Raw genomic sequence first — 15,087 nt, 5'->3', positions numbered from 1 at the left:
TTCCGCTTTTGGCCATTTCCAATATTCATTCATTAATTGACCAAGAATTTATTGAGTGCATACTAAGTGCTATGGCTAAAACAGTGAACACACCAGACAGAAATTCCACCATTTTGGTGTTTGTATTCACGTGTGACTAGAAGGAGAGCAGTAAATAAATAAATAATATAGTATGATAGATAAGGGCTATGAAGAGAAATAAACCTGAGAAAGGGATGCCAAGACTAGGAAATGCTGAGAAGTGGCTTATGTGGGGTTATAATTTTCAAGGGAGGGTAGGGTGGTCCGGGAATGGCTCATTAGAAGCCTACTTTTGAACAAAGACCTGAAGGAGATGAGGAGGGGAGATCTGCATGTAATCTGGAGGAAGAGCTTTCCAAAGACGGAACAGCAGGTGTAATGATACCGAGTTGAATGTGTGTCAGACTTGGTAAAGGGTCAGGAGGAAGGCCAGGTTGGCTAGAGCAGTGGGTGAAGACATGAGATGAGGTCAAGAGGGGACAGGGATCAGATCGTCTCTGGGGCCTGGGTGTCACCGTAGGGGTTTTGGCTTTTATTCAGAATTAGTTGGGTAGGCAGTAGAAGACTTTGAGCAGTTTTTGTTTGGTTCTTGTTAAGAGGATCACTTTGCTTGCTGTGTTAAGGGGAAAGGCAGAGATAGGTAGAAGAAGAGGGGCTGGCAGTGGCTGTTGAAATGAGCCGGGTGAGAGACGATGGTGACTTAGACCAGTATGGTAGCTGTGTAAGTGATGAGAAGTGATCTGCTTCTGGATATATTTTGGCCATGGAGCTGGCAGAATTTGCAGACATACTGTGAAGGGATTGAATCATCCAGGTAATTTTTTTTTTTTTTTTTTGAGGCAGAGTCTTGCTCTGTTGCCCAGGCTGGAGTGCAGTGGCATGATCTCGGCTCACTGCAAGCTCCGTCTCCCGGGTTCAAGAGATTCTCCTGCCTCAGCCTACGGAGTAGCTGGGACTACAGGCACCCGCCACCATTCCTGGCTAATTTTTTGTATTTTTAGTAGAAATGGGGTTTCACTGTGTTAGCCAGGATGGTCTCGATCTCCTGACTTCGTGATCTGCCCTCCTCGGCCTCCCAAAGTGCTGGTGTTACAGGTGTGACCCACTGCACCTGCCCTTTTTTTTTTTTTTTTTTAAGATGGAGTCTCACTCTGTTGCCCAGGCTGGAGTGCAATGGCACTACTTGGCTCACTGCAACCTCCGCCTCCCAGGTTCAAGCAATTCTCCTGCCTCAGCCTCCTGAGTAGCTGAGATTACAGGCATGCGCCACCATGCCCGGCTAATTTTTTATTTTTAGTAGAGACAGGGTTTCACCATATTGGCCAGGCTGGTCTCAAACTCCTGACCTTGTGATCCTCCTGCCTCGGCCTCCCAAAGTGCTGGGATTACAAATGTGAGCCACTGTGCCCAGCCCCACTCAAGTAGTTTTTATGATAGAATGATTAGAATAAAGCCATTCCTTTTCCAGTGAATTCTCTTTTTGCCTCTCCCACCCATGCAAAGATACATCCTAGTCCAAAATAGGGGGATAGCCACCAAACATTTTGTTAAATATGAGAGAAAAGCAAGTGACCTCTCCTACACAGTCACTAAATGGCACAGCATCTTTTCAGTCCATTATATTTTTTGACTTTTTATTTTGAAATAATTGATCTCAGAGGAAGTTGCAAAAATAGTACAGAGAGATCCCCTGGATTCATCACTCAATTTCTCCCAGTTGGAACATAACTATATAGTAGTACATTATCAAAACCAGGAAACAACATGGTCACAATACGGTTAACTAGATGCAGACCTTACTCCAAATTCACCAGCTTTGGCAGCACTCTTTTTTCTTACCATGTATTTTTATATGGCATTAGAGTACAGCTTTTTGGGTTTCAGATGAGAATTATCATCATTAATCTCCCACACACAGGCCAATGATTGTGGAATATAGTTATTCCTATCAATGTTTATATGTTAAGTAATATATAACATATATTACTTAAATATATATGTCAAGTAATGTATAACATGTATTACTTAAATATATATGTCAAGTAATGTATAACATGTATTACTTAAATATATATTTCAAGTAATGTATAACATGTATTACTTAAATATATATGTCAAGTAATGTATAACGTATATTACTTAAATATATATGTCAGTAATATATAACATATATTACTTAAATATATGTCAGTAATATATAACATGTATTACTTAAATATATGTCAAGTAATATATAACATATATTACTTAAATATATAAGTAATATATAACATATTAGTTAATATGTTATATATAATATGATAAAATAATATATATTAACATATATATTACATAACATAAACATGGATGTTTATAAGTTAAGTAATATATGGGGCTTACAGATTGTTCTAAGTATTCCCAAATGGCTTTTCTACAGTAAAAATATGTACTTTCTTTTTTCTCACTCTCTTCCCTCGTCCCTCCTTCTCTTCTTTCTCTTTTTTCTTCCTCTCTCTCTTTTGTCTTTCCCTTGCCCTCCCTTGCTGTCTTTAGTACTAAGGAAGAGGTTGGGAGGGAGGGATGTTATTCATTTAAAATTAAAGAAAAGAAGAGTGGCTTTGCCTTCTCCAATAGGAGTAAATTTTAAGAGCCTTGTTTCCTATTCAGCTAAATTCAATAATATACAGATGTTCCATTGGTAAAGATCAAAATGTTTTGTTCCTGCCACATACTGGAATTCTCTATGATCTTTCTTATTTTAAAATCACATAAATTTATTGTTTTTTATTGTGGACTACCATTTATCAACAATTCTATGTTCAGAGCTATGTTCAAAGAGGAAGGATAGAATAAATTCAATCAACAGCAGAAGATTTTGGAATGGTGCATGATGAATCCTCCCTGGATATCTCATCTCTTGCCAGTTACTGTTATGGGACCTTGGCAAATTGCTTCATCTCTCTGCCTTAGTCTCCTCATCTGTAAGATGAGATAATAATAGAACTGCCTTCATTAGATTAGGATAAATAATGTTTTTAAATTCCTAGAATTGTGTCTGGCACATAGTAAGTGCTATAACATTATTTTGTAAATTAAAAAATACCTGAGGGTAGAATTTACATTAATATTAGCAAAAAGTCATTGGAATGGAAAATATGTAAATATTTTCCGATTCATTTGTTTCTTCAATAAATACATAATTGGGTTAACACAGTTCAGTATTATTATTTAGTAGAAGTATTGAATCTCAGTATTTATATTGTATTTATGCAAATAACTAATAAGAATCTTTAAAGCTTTAAAAAGTCACGAATTGAGATTGATTGTCAGTTTGATAATAGTTGCCAAAGATTTTCACTTTTGCTAATGAATGTCTCTGGTAGAGGAAAAGAAGGACCTTGGGACTCCATGGGTGAAGGAGAGTTACATATTTAACATCTGTGTAGTGTATGAAGGTGAAGGTTGTACTTGGGAAAACTTGTTTAATTCTGGATTTCCCATTCTGAAGAAACCTTTTTTATTTTTTTCCGTAATAATTGCATGAGATATTGTCTTAGAATTTTTCACACAGAGACTGTGTAAGTTGATACTTAAAGAAATGTGTTAGTGGAATAACAATCTTAGCTCAGTATCAGCAAAGATATTAAAAGATTTGTTTTCTCAGCCTATCCTGTTGTTTTAGTGATTCAGCCTTTTACTGGCAGTACTTCCTACTTGATCAATTACTTTTCTTATTTTAAAGGAGCCTAAAGTGCTATCATTTTTGTTGGATACACTGTCTCCCACCTACTTAGCAAACAACTGAAAAGCAATTAACTTTTAAAAAGAGAAAAGACATAATTTAATATCAATTTCATACTGGTGTTTTCTGAGCAGGAAGTGCTCACCTGTGTGGGGTTGATGGGTGGAGCTCTTCTGGTGAAGCCTGTTCTGCAAGTGTGAGTTTAGGCTGGGGCGTTTCTGTGGTGTTGCAAAGCAGTATGTGCTGAGAGAGGAGGATTAAGCTCCTGGAGGCAGAGCTCTCCCACACACTTGCTGGCTTGCTGGGCTCCACGACTGGACTGAAAACAGGGCCAAGAAAACTGCTGCTGCAGGGGGTCCTGCAAACAGCTGGAACCTGGCAGTGATGTGGGACCTAACTTGAAGTTAACCTGTGGTGGTGAGGTTGGAACCAGTTGGATTATGATTTATTTTCTACACTCTTGTACGGAACACAGAGCTGTTGTATCCTGATGAATCTACTGCTAAATATAGTCATTTGGAATAATTTTAAGTATTGATCTTAAAACTTGTACCACAACAAGAGGTAAGGAGATCTCAATCAGTCATTTAAATATTTGACTCAAGCAACATTCAGAATTTTTCACTGAAACTATTTTTAGATTATATTTGGGCACATGTTACCTTGGTTGCTCTCTTTGGTAAATGGTTAATTATTTAATTATCTAGAAATTCAGCAGTTGAACATTAGTATTTGTCATGTTTGTCAAAAAGTTTATACTTTTTGAAGTAGGTTTTGCTGATTGTACAACACAGATGTTATTTTCCCAGTTGGTTTCAAGAAATATCTTTTTTTCTCCTATTTCCAATCAGCTTATTTCTTGTTTTCTATACATTAGTTTAATATAATAAAAGTTTTTATGATTAAAAGAACCTGCCTTTATTTCTTAAGCAGCCAGCTTATATCATATTTTTAATTTTTTTCCTGGTGGGTTAATAATATTTCAATTATTGATTAATGGAAATGGGCAGTGCTAATACACTTAAAATAATTTGGTAGACTGTGTAAAGAGGCTCCTCAAGTTTGCACGAAGAAGTAACCTTTCTGGCCTTTTCCCTTCAAGTATGGTTCTTCCCCCCCTCATTGGTACTGGCATTGGTAAGGATAACCATCTCCATCCATAAAATATTTTGTATTAAATCTCAGAGATTTTACCACTAAGGTGGTATTCCATATGTATATGGTGTTTCTTTAGACCTCGGTAATAAATCCCTTTCATTAAAATAACATAGAGACCAGAATTTTCTCTGAATCACAAATCAGCCCTTAGTAGGGCTGATTAGTGTGTTCAACTTCTTAACAGAGGTTGAACATTTTTCTTTCCAGGATTGTTGCACTAGTGCTTAAATGATAGCAATATTTTAATTTTTAAAACCATAAATGGGGGAATTTCAGAATTTAGAGCTCATTTTCGTAGTCAGCTTTTTAAAAAAGCATCTACTGCTCATATAATAATGGTTTGAACTATGATTTCTTTTTTTAAAAAAGAATGCTATATGGCATTTAGTGGAAGATAGAAATCTAAAATGTCTTAGGTTAAGTTTATATTTAAGAAAATTAGAGGAGGAAGGACTAGAAAGTGATGCCATGTTCTCAGTCCTGATTCCAGGATAGATAGCCAGATTCCAGGTTCTGGAAAGCTGAGTCAGTTTTCTGGTTAGCCCTGTACCGCAGGGTTTTTAAAGTTTTCAGATCAAATGTAACAAGAAATTGTAGTAGTAATAATAGCTCCTATTGATTGTCACAGAATTTAATGTTTGGCACATACATTTCATGTAAGCATCATAGTAACCTTAGTGAGAGCTGTTGTTAGGGTCATTTCCATTGTGAGTGAAAGAATTGAGACTTAAATAGGTAATTTGCTCAAGATCTTGCAATTGGAAAGTGGTTAGGGACTGAATTATAACCCTTTGGTCTGATTCCAAAGCCTATTTCTTTAACAAGAACTCATTGTCAGTTCCATACTCACCAAATATAGAACCTTTCCCCTCTACTTCCTGCAAAACAAAACAAAACCCACAAAATCAAAAACCACCTCTGATAGTATCAAAGTTCCACACCAAACTTCATAGCTTAATAAAGTGCAGAGGACTGTGACATTAAAGTACATGTGATTACAATTTAATCTGACAAAAATTTATCTCAAAAGAGAGTTTTTACACCATTAAAATTAAGGTTCTAAGTTTTCTAATTTCTAGAACTAATGTATATTTTGGTGGGCCTGTTACCTTTGATGTACCTGAATTCCTAAGAATTTGTGTGTGTTATATTTAATTTTTGTAAGAATATACAAGCATGTCCTCCTGAGATAGTACTAGCTTTTAAGCTTCTTATCAAGTAGTACTAGTTCATCCTGGAAAAATAAGAGCCCAGACAATTTAAAATTTTTTAGCAGGTTTTAAAATCTATATTCTGTATATAATGTCCCATTCCAATTTTAAAATACTTTAAGTGTCAGGAATTTATATCTACTTCATGTTTTTTCCTCCTGCTTCTGGTAAAATGCAAATCTTCCTTTTGTTCTGTTTTTAGAAATGAAATTAGTCATAGTCTCTTATATAATAACTGAGGTGGTAAAGTCAGCAAGTTAAAAATACTTCTTACTTTGATTTTGTACCAAGTCGAGAAACAGAACCAATCGTATTTATTATTTTAAATTTGTAATTTAAATTTCGAAATAAAAATTAGTATCACTTTTAGCAGGAAAAAGGTGTAACTTATTTATATCAACCTAAAATAACATAATCTAAATTTGAACCTTCTTTGATATTTATAACTGAAATCTGTAGCTTCTAGAAAAGTCAGTGTGTAATGTAGATGATAATAGTCTTATCTTAACCATATGACCATTTTCCCAAGGGAACTATGATTTTTAAAGGTCTAGCATGAGCAGGTTCTGTGTTGTAACAGTTTGTGTACTCCTCTAGGAAGGGCAGCAGCATAGTGGTATTGCTTTGGTTTCATCTTTAACCCTGGAGAAGAGATACAGTTTTATTCAAATATCCCAATATTTTAGTTAACCATTGGTATGCCATTCAACATGAGTTGTGCTGGATATTCTGAAGAAGCAGTTTGTGGTCCATTTTCTGCTCTCTTTCTCTCAGTGAATTGTTGTTACCTCTTCTGTGTCTAAAAGACTCTTTTCTAAAATCTACTACAGATTTATTTTCTAGATCCCTTAATGTTATTCATTTGCATTCCAGTCAGTAATGCCTTTTGAAATGTCTACTCTTCTCTCATAATTAGATGGAACCCTGTTTGAATTATATAACTGTTAGTAGCTTTCCCATTTTTCAGTCAAGAGCCATTACTAGTGGTGCTATTTTAAATGTAGCCTTGCATGTATATGAATTTCTGAGATACTTGGTTTTATTCCTTTGAGGTTGGAATGTTCAGATAGCAAACTGTTTCATTTAATTCCTGATCCGGTCCCAGATAGCTTTTCTGAGACAGCCCTTGCAGATGTTATATACATCAGTTAAAGAACTGTGTTTTTTCCTCTTACTTCCAAAGTTGTTTGTGATATATTGATCAAAAGTGATTCTGTACTTTCTTACTCTACAATAGCTTTGTAGTACATTAAAATTGAAGACTCAATTTATCTAAAAAATTTTTTTGACATATACTTGGGATAGGAGTGGGGAATGAAGCCCAAGGCTGAAAAACTGTTATATTCCTGATTTTAAAAAGTGGTTCCTAGAGAGACACTGAGAATTTTGCTTTGTGAGCATCAACCTGATAGATTATAAGTTTTCAGAAGTTCAGAACCTACAGATGATATTTACCTTATTTTTCTTTTACTGCAGTAAACTCTTGAAACCTATGTCAAAAAATAATTTTTATAAAGTATGTGGCATTTTCTAATACAAAGAATATTATAAGTGACCATTGTACTGTTGACCAAGGACTTGCAAGCAAGTAAAGAAGTAAACAACAGTATACCATATGGCATGACCAGCAACTGTGAATGTCCTTAACAGTTAAAGGTAGTACAAGCATCAAGTCCAAGAAACAGTTATAAGCATGTTATGTAAATTAGTTATGTAAGGACTCCTTATTACTACTAAGCATTCATGGAACTAAATAATTAAAATTAATTTAAAAAGTGTTAAACCTAATATGCTTAATAACCTTTAACAGTGATTTTTTTATCTTAAATTTTTATACCAGCCTTTTCCCAAGATGATTTAGAGAACCTAATTTTTTTTGACAAAGTTCTCCAATGACGTTTTAAATGATGTCTTTTTTTCTCCTGATAAATTTCCCTAAACTAAAGGTATGTTTCATAGATTTTAGAGCTTTGTATGCTATTGACACTTCATACATTGTCAGAATACTTTATGATTTCTCAGGTATTTTCATTAAAATCTAGAATCGTATTGCCTGGTTAAACTTCTCATTTTTCATATTATTAATCTGAGGTCTAAACTGCTTAATTTCCTTTTCTAAAATCTTATAGTGAGTTATTGGCAGAATCGGGATTAAAACTGTATCTCCACATTCTTGGTCTGGTACTTTTTCACTAGCACATGCCTTAGCCAATAATGTCATGATTGGATGGATGACCTTAATTAGACTATATGTCTTATTATTGGAAAACAATAAAAGCTTTCAATGACTAGGTCATTCGTTCAAGGATGTATTTTTAAAACTTCAAATAGGATTGCTAACATTTTATGCTTACTACATGTTTTTACCACATACACAACTGTGTATTTAGATATTATAGGATATTACCGAATAAACTAAAGAAAATGAATTGAAATATGAATAATAAATTATCTTGATAATTAGAAATAGATATATAGAAGAGAGGAAAGGAATAAAGTTTTGTAATTCTGATAACTTATTGCATTTAAGTTATTACACAGAATGTGATGGGAGATAATTAGAATTTATTTAACATACCTGTTCTTTTGATATCAACTTTTAAGGAGGTAATTCTGATGATTAGAGACTTGTTTATATTTTGAATGTGAATTATTTTGAGTGTGATGTTAATACAAACAGATTAAATTGGTTAATACATGTAAAGCCCTGGCACACAGTAAAATAGTAAGCACTCAATAATCATTATGTATACAATAATTATTATGGTATTACTGTAGCATCTAGATTTTCCTTCAATTTTTGTTGACTATCTGGGTTAGGATTTACCTTTTCCTTCACACTGCCTTTGTAGGACTGGGAGCAGGTCAGTGGGTGGTGCCAGAGAGAGGGCAGAGCTATCACAAAATAGACCAGAAGATTCACAGAGATAGGAATAGTCAGTGACAGAATTTCTTCAGCATGTCCTTATTCCATCAAACAAAACTTGGTTGGGTTTACTTTGCAAGAAACCCCTTTACTCTGATTTGAATGATATTTTTTGTAAAACTGGAAAAACACATCGTCAGAGTTATTCATGTGTATTTTTAGTCATTGGCTTAAAGAACTTCTATCATTAGTCATAATGATATGAAAGCCTTATTTATGTTAAAGTCTTCTTGTGTTATAAAAAGGAAAAGTTTCAAAAGGGTATATTTTTCTATAGAATACTTGTAATATTTCTGTATTATTGGAAAAAGTATTTGTTCAGTTCCTTTAATATTTACATTGCATATTGAAATCTTGCCCAACTACCTACACATTTTTATTTAAAAGATTTGTAGAGTTATTACTCTAGTGAATCACAGATTAATTTGAGTCCAGTTATTTGTAAATAAAAGCTTTGTTGGTTAAGCTTACACTAATTTAACTGATATACTCAAGGCTATAGACTGAGTAAGATTCATATCACATATTTCCCAACATGAATGCGAACTAAAGTTTTTCAGAAACTTTCTCAGTTGCCTAAAGATCCTTTTGGGTCATATAACAATGCTTGCTAATGATAAGTTTAGTTTTACAACTCTTGGCAATATTCCTTTTAATAAATTTGAAAATACTAAGTACACAGTTCACTTCAACTACTTACTTAAGACTCTAAATGTAAATCGATGTCATTTTTCTTTGCTGCTATTTAAGGTATTTGCTGATGCCTATTGTAGTTTTTCCATTCTTTCTCTGTGCTTTCACCCAATACAGTTCTTCTGTGTTTGTCTTCCTTTACTAGAAGTTCACATCTAATATGTTTACAGTATTCTTACATTTATTACAGTTGCTAAGATGGAACTTTGCCCTGGCTTAAGGCTGTTATTTTTTTAAATTGCCACTTGCCTTTTCAAGTCTATTGCACTCATTTATGTCACTGCAAAGGATACAAGGAAAGTAGGAGTATAAAAGTATTTAAAAATATAGAAGCATAAAAGCAAGCCTTCTGCACGTTCTGCACATGTATCCCAGAACTTCAAGTATAGTAATAAATAAATAAATAAAAATAATAATAAAAAACAAAGTCAGAAGCAAGAAAAGAAAGTAGTTACAAATTTAGTGTACCTCATTCAAAACTTAAACAAGACAAACTAAAATATCAGCTTAATAGATGGAGAGAAATCATTTGATAAAGGTCAACACTTGTTCCTTTTATATATCTTAGCAATTGGGGATAGGTAATTTCTGTATATTTAAGGTTTCTACCCAAAAAACCCAAGTGAATTTTATTCTTAATGGTGAAACATAAGAAATAATCTATTTAAAGTCAGGAACAAGAGAAACATTTATTGGAGGTCCAGTGAAGTTAGACAAAAAGAATTAAAAGGATTAGAAGGGAAGAATCAAATGTGTGTTATTTGCAGATTTATAAATCCAGATGATTCTACAGTCAAATTTTAAGAAATAATAACAGAGTTCAGCAAGGTTGCTGAATAAAGGATAAATAATACAAAAATAACAATAGCACATTTATTAAGTTTTTCTGTCTAGCACTAAGTGCTTTATAATTTTAACTCATTTAATTCTCACAATAATGCTGTTCAGTAGTTATTCTAAACTTTTTTTTTCTTTTTCTTTTCTTTTTTTTTTTTTTTTTGAGACCGGGTCTTGCTCTTGTCACCTAGGCTGGAGTGCAATGGCACGATCTCAGCTCGCTGCAGCCTCCGCCTCCAGGTTCAAATGATTCTCCTGCCTGCTGAGTAGCTGCGATTACAGGCGGCCGCCACCACACCCGGCTAATTTTTGTATTTTTAGTAGAGACAGGGTTTCGCCATGTTGGCCAGGCTGGTCTCGAACTCCTGACCTTGTGATCTGCCCGCCTTGGCCTCCCAAAGTGCTGGGATTACAGGCATGAACCACCACACCTGGCCTAAACTTTTTCATAGGTGAGGAAAATGAAATACTGAGAATTTAAATATTTCTCCATAATCATACTGTTAGGAGCTGCAGAGGCAAGATTGGAACCCCAGAGCTCTGACTCCTGAGTCTACCCTTTGCAACCATGCTAATTGCATTTCTGTACACCAATAATAAATGATTAGAAAATGTAATTTAGAAAACACCATTTTATAGCATCAGGAAAGTCATAAAGTTCCTAAGACTATCTATAACAAAAGTTCGTAAGACTTTTATGAAAGGAAATTCGAAAAATTTATTGAAGGACATAAGCAAATTGTAAATAAGTGGAGAGATCTATTATGTTCATGGAAAAGAAAGCTCAGTATCATAAAGAAGTCTGTCCTCCAAAATAATCTATAATTCAGTGCAGCTTCAATGAGATTCCAAAAAGTTTTTTTTCTCCTTCTAATTTGACAAGCTGATTCTAAAATTTACGTGAAATGGGAAATGGCTAAAAATAAGGCAGTTTTAGAAAATAATAGTGAATGAAGGGACTCATCTTTCCAGTTAAGACTTACAAATTAAGAAAGTGAGGTATTGTTAGAGAGAAATGAGAGAACTCAGAAACAGACGTCTTACATGCTATATGCATTTTTCACGTAAGATAGAATCAATCTTACAATTCAGTGATAAAAAGGTTATTCAATTAAAGATGACAGAATAGTTGATTATACATATGGAAAAAAGTATATATCTCTCCCTAAAAAACATGAAAAAGCAAAAGTTTTTAGAAGAAATAGGGCAATATGTTTATGACTTATAAGGAAAATCTCTTGAAGTACAGAATGATTTCTGTACCTAAAGACATTTAAAAATTTGTGCAATAAAAGATAAACCATAGACTTGGAGTCAGTCTTTATAATACGTAAAGGATTCATTTCTGTATTATGTGAAGAATTCTTATTCATCAGTAAGAAAAAGACAACAAAATAGAAAAATGGGCAAGGATATGAAAGTTATTTCATTGAAGAAGAAAACTGAATGGCCATATGAAACATATGAAAACAATGCCTATTCTGATTAGCAGTCACAGAAATGCATATTAAAGTGAAATATAATTTCAGAAATTTGACAGAGCTAAGTAGAGCAAAGATTTGAAGAATGAGGACTGAAAAATACATCTAATTAGAGTGTATATTGATAAATCATTTTAGATAATATTTTAGCAAAGTTGAAATATGGTTGAAAAGTAGCATATTCTATAACCCAACAATTTTCCTCCTAAACGTGAGTGCCAGAGAAGTCCTGTCACTTGTGCCCAGGGAGACACTTACCAGATTATACAGTGTAGTCAGAATTGTAAGAACAAACACTTGTAAACTCTGACAGCAGGAGAATGGAAATATAAGTTGTGGTATATACTTAAAAGAGAATATTGTAATGTAGTTTAAGTGATATACTGAACCACAAGTGCCGTGGATAAATCTCAGAATACACAGTTTGGCAAAAAGTTTGATATCAGATGATTCCATTTCTGAATTTGAAAAACATGCAAAATGTTAGTATTGTTTATGGCTACATACACATATCGTTACAGTATGTCATTACATGGATGGAAACGATAAATGCTAAATTCAGGATACAGGTTCTCTCTGTAGGAGAATAAGATTGCGGAAACAGTGGCTTCAGCTCTATCTTTTATACTTAAGGGAAAATAATCTGAGGAAATAATGTGGCACAATGTTAAGATTTGAAAAACCTGCATGATGAGGACATGGATATTTATCATATTATTCTCTTAAATATTTCTGTATAATCAAAGTATTGAGCAATTTTTAAAAATAAGTACATTGACATTGGGCTCTAATACTTCCTATCAGTACGTTAGCTCCTGATTTTCCAGGGCAGTCATACCCCAGGCCTGTGTCTTCTGGTCGTGTTTTCCAGTTAGTGTATCCTAAAACTGGTCTCTAGAGACTTATGTGAATACAAAGCTGATTAAGCATTAAACCAGTAGGCTTTTAAATAGTAGTCAGGTTAAAACTAGGTATAATACGATAGGAGTTTTGTTTCAGCACTTTTTTCCAATTCTTAACATTTGTTATATTTTCTTTTGAAGAGCAGAATTTTCAGAACATTTTTAGTTCATTAAATGGATTTGATAGTTGTCTAGAGAAAAATTCTTTCTTCATATTCATTAGTGTGAATAGATATATTGTCGTGCTTTAAATAAAAGCAATTTATGGAATTTTAAATTAAAATTCAAATCTTTTAATATTTGTTTAACATAAAGTACTTTAAGGTATGCAACAGAGACTGAGAATGATAGAATTTGTGAGATTGTAAGAGAACCTTAAACATTATGTAGTCCAGTTGCCTGTATTTGTATTCTCCTCACTTAAATTTCTACCCAATGGTTATCTAATCTGTTTGGGAACTTTGAATAAAAGACAGGATATTATATACAATCTGTAAAAATCCACTGGACATGTTAAACATTACAGTCATACCTTATTATACCTTTGGTTTAATCAGAACAATCTGCACAGGTATTAATATATTCCCACTACTACATTCTAATTTTGTCTCCTTGACGTTGTGAATGTTTTACCTTTCCTAAAACTTGATGTATATAATCAAATAAACTTAATGCTGAGGCCATTATCTTGGGACAAACCATTTTCCTATACACCCTCAGAAATTAATCCAAGCCCAGATTTATCTTAAGTCAGTCTAGAAGATTTCTGGGAACCAATTCCTAGAACTTTAGAGAAAGTATTATGAGCAAGCAAGAATTCGTTGGGATTGCTGGGGAAGTATTACGCTGGTGTAATTAAACAGCACTGCCCTGCCTCTCCATGCCAAGGTTCACTATGGCTTAACAAACTGCATGTTTTTTAGTATCTCTCTATAAACTGGTTATTGGTATCATAAAGATTTACCTTGGAGATACTAGGTTGTGTGTCATACTGCAAAGGCTTTTAACTACTGGAAAGACCGGCCTGGTAGGGTTTGTCTTTGGTTTAAAAAAAGATTGCAAATATAAAGTGTGTCATGTCTAAATAGCATTGTGGCACATGTTGTATTTTAGCTCTCAAGTAGGAAATTTGAATACAAAGTAGTATGGTTTGCTTTTGTCTAAGTATTGTTTGCATTTTATTTTTTATATATTTTATCTGTGGAAATACCATTGGTATCATTTTAGTGTCTCTAATCCAGGATGTTTGGTGGACCTTAATCCTCACAGCCTTGCTTGCCAGTGTTCTGTAGAAATGGGTTTGTAAGCACTTAATCATCTAACCCCACACCCTGCCTTCGTCAGTAGAAATCTTCTGATAGAATTGACAGTATTAGATACTTTCCTCCTCAAAAGGTAGTAACTAGTAATATTGAACAGGAAAGCAACAGGTGGGGATCAGTGCTTGTGTCCCAAATAAGCTCTTTTTGGTTACTTTAATGTCTAAGAAATGGGAAGAAAGTTTAAAATGAAGAAAACTAATTTAAGAGATTTATATTTGGAAGTGTTATTAGATCCTCAAATTTGAGTATAATTAAATTGAATAGTTTTATTTAAATCTCCAAGGCAGGGAAATTAATCTGTCTTGATAAATAATTGATTATTTAATTATGTATGCCAGAACTTCTTACTGTCTACCACAATGAAGAGGAGTTCAATTAAAATAACATCACCAGCAGCGCTGAAACTATGCAGAACATAGTTTAATCTTCCTTTGAAGGCTTTTGGAATCACGTAAGACTTTATGTCTAGTCACCATTATGAATATCCATTATTTCAGTGTCTCAGATTGGGATGTAGATGGGCAAGAAGAGACCATATCCACCCCTCCCACTCACACACCCAGTTTAGATGTGAAGTTCTAGTCTACGTAGCAATGTTTTGTGGAAAGGTGACAATGCAAAGTGGCCATTCAGAGTAGAAGCCAGAGCTTCACGTATATCAGCACAGTTTCCCAGAGCCCTGGAGTGCCAAATGGGGGCACAGAGTTGCCAGTGACACCCTCCATTATCTTAATTTTATGCTCTGTTGCAACTCTTACTTAATTGGGCCTTGTGTCACTATTTAGGAAAAATAAACATGAATACTCTTTACCCTA

General features: G+C 33.9%; 1 protein-coding gene across 13 annotated transcripts in view; it reads left to right on the top strand.

Moving 5' to 3' along the window:
• Positions 1-15,087, top strand: part of ARHGAP32 (Rho GTPase activating protein 32) — a 318,023-nt gene that overhangs the window by 255,292 nt on the left and 47,644 nt on the right. The window contains exon 1 of one of the 13 annotated variants that reach the window (XM_004052432.5): positions 3,666-4,306. The exons of 11 other annotated variants lie outside the window; for them this stretch is intronic. Coding sequence is in view for 1 of the 2 variants with exons in the window: in XM_055356383.2 (XP_055212358.1) it covers positions 7,749-7,767 (19 nt within the window). In the remaining variant the exon portion in view is untranslated. Of the gene's footprint in view, positions 1-3,665; positions 4,307-7,589; positions 7,768-15,087 lie in introns of those variants that run through there. One more of the 13 variants, XM_055356383.2, reaches the window with a different exon arrangement.

This window comes from Gorilla gorilla, chromosome 9 (assembly GCF_029281585.2).
Source record: "Gorilla gorilla gorilla isolate KB3781 chromosome 9, NHGRI_mGorGor1-v2.1_pri, whole genome shotgun sequence".
NCBI lineage: Eukaryota > Metazoa > Chordata > Mammalia > Primates > Hominidae > Gorilla > Gorilla gorilla.
The sequence above is the reverse complement of the archived record's forward strand: the minus strand, read 5'-3'. Positions and strand labels throughout refer to the sequence as shown.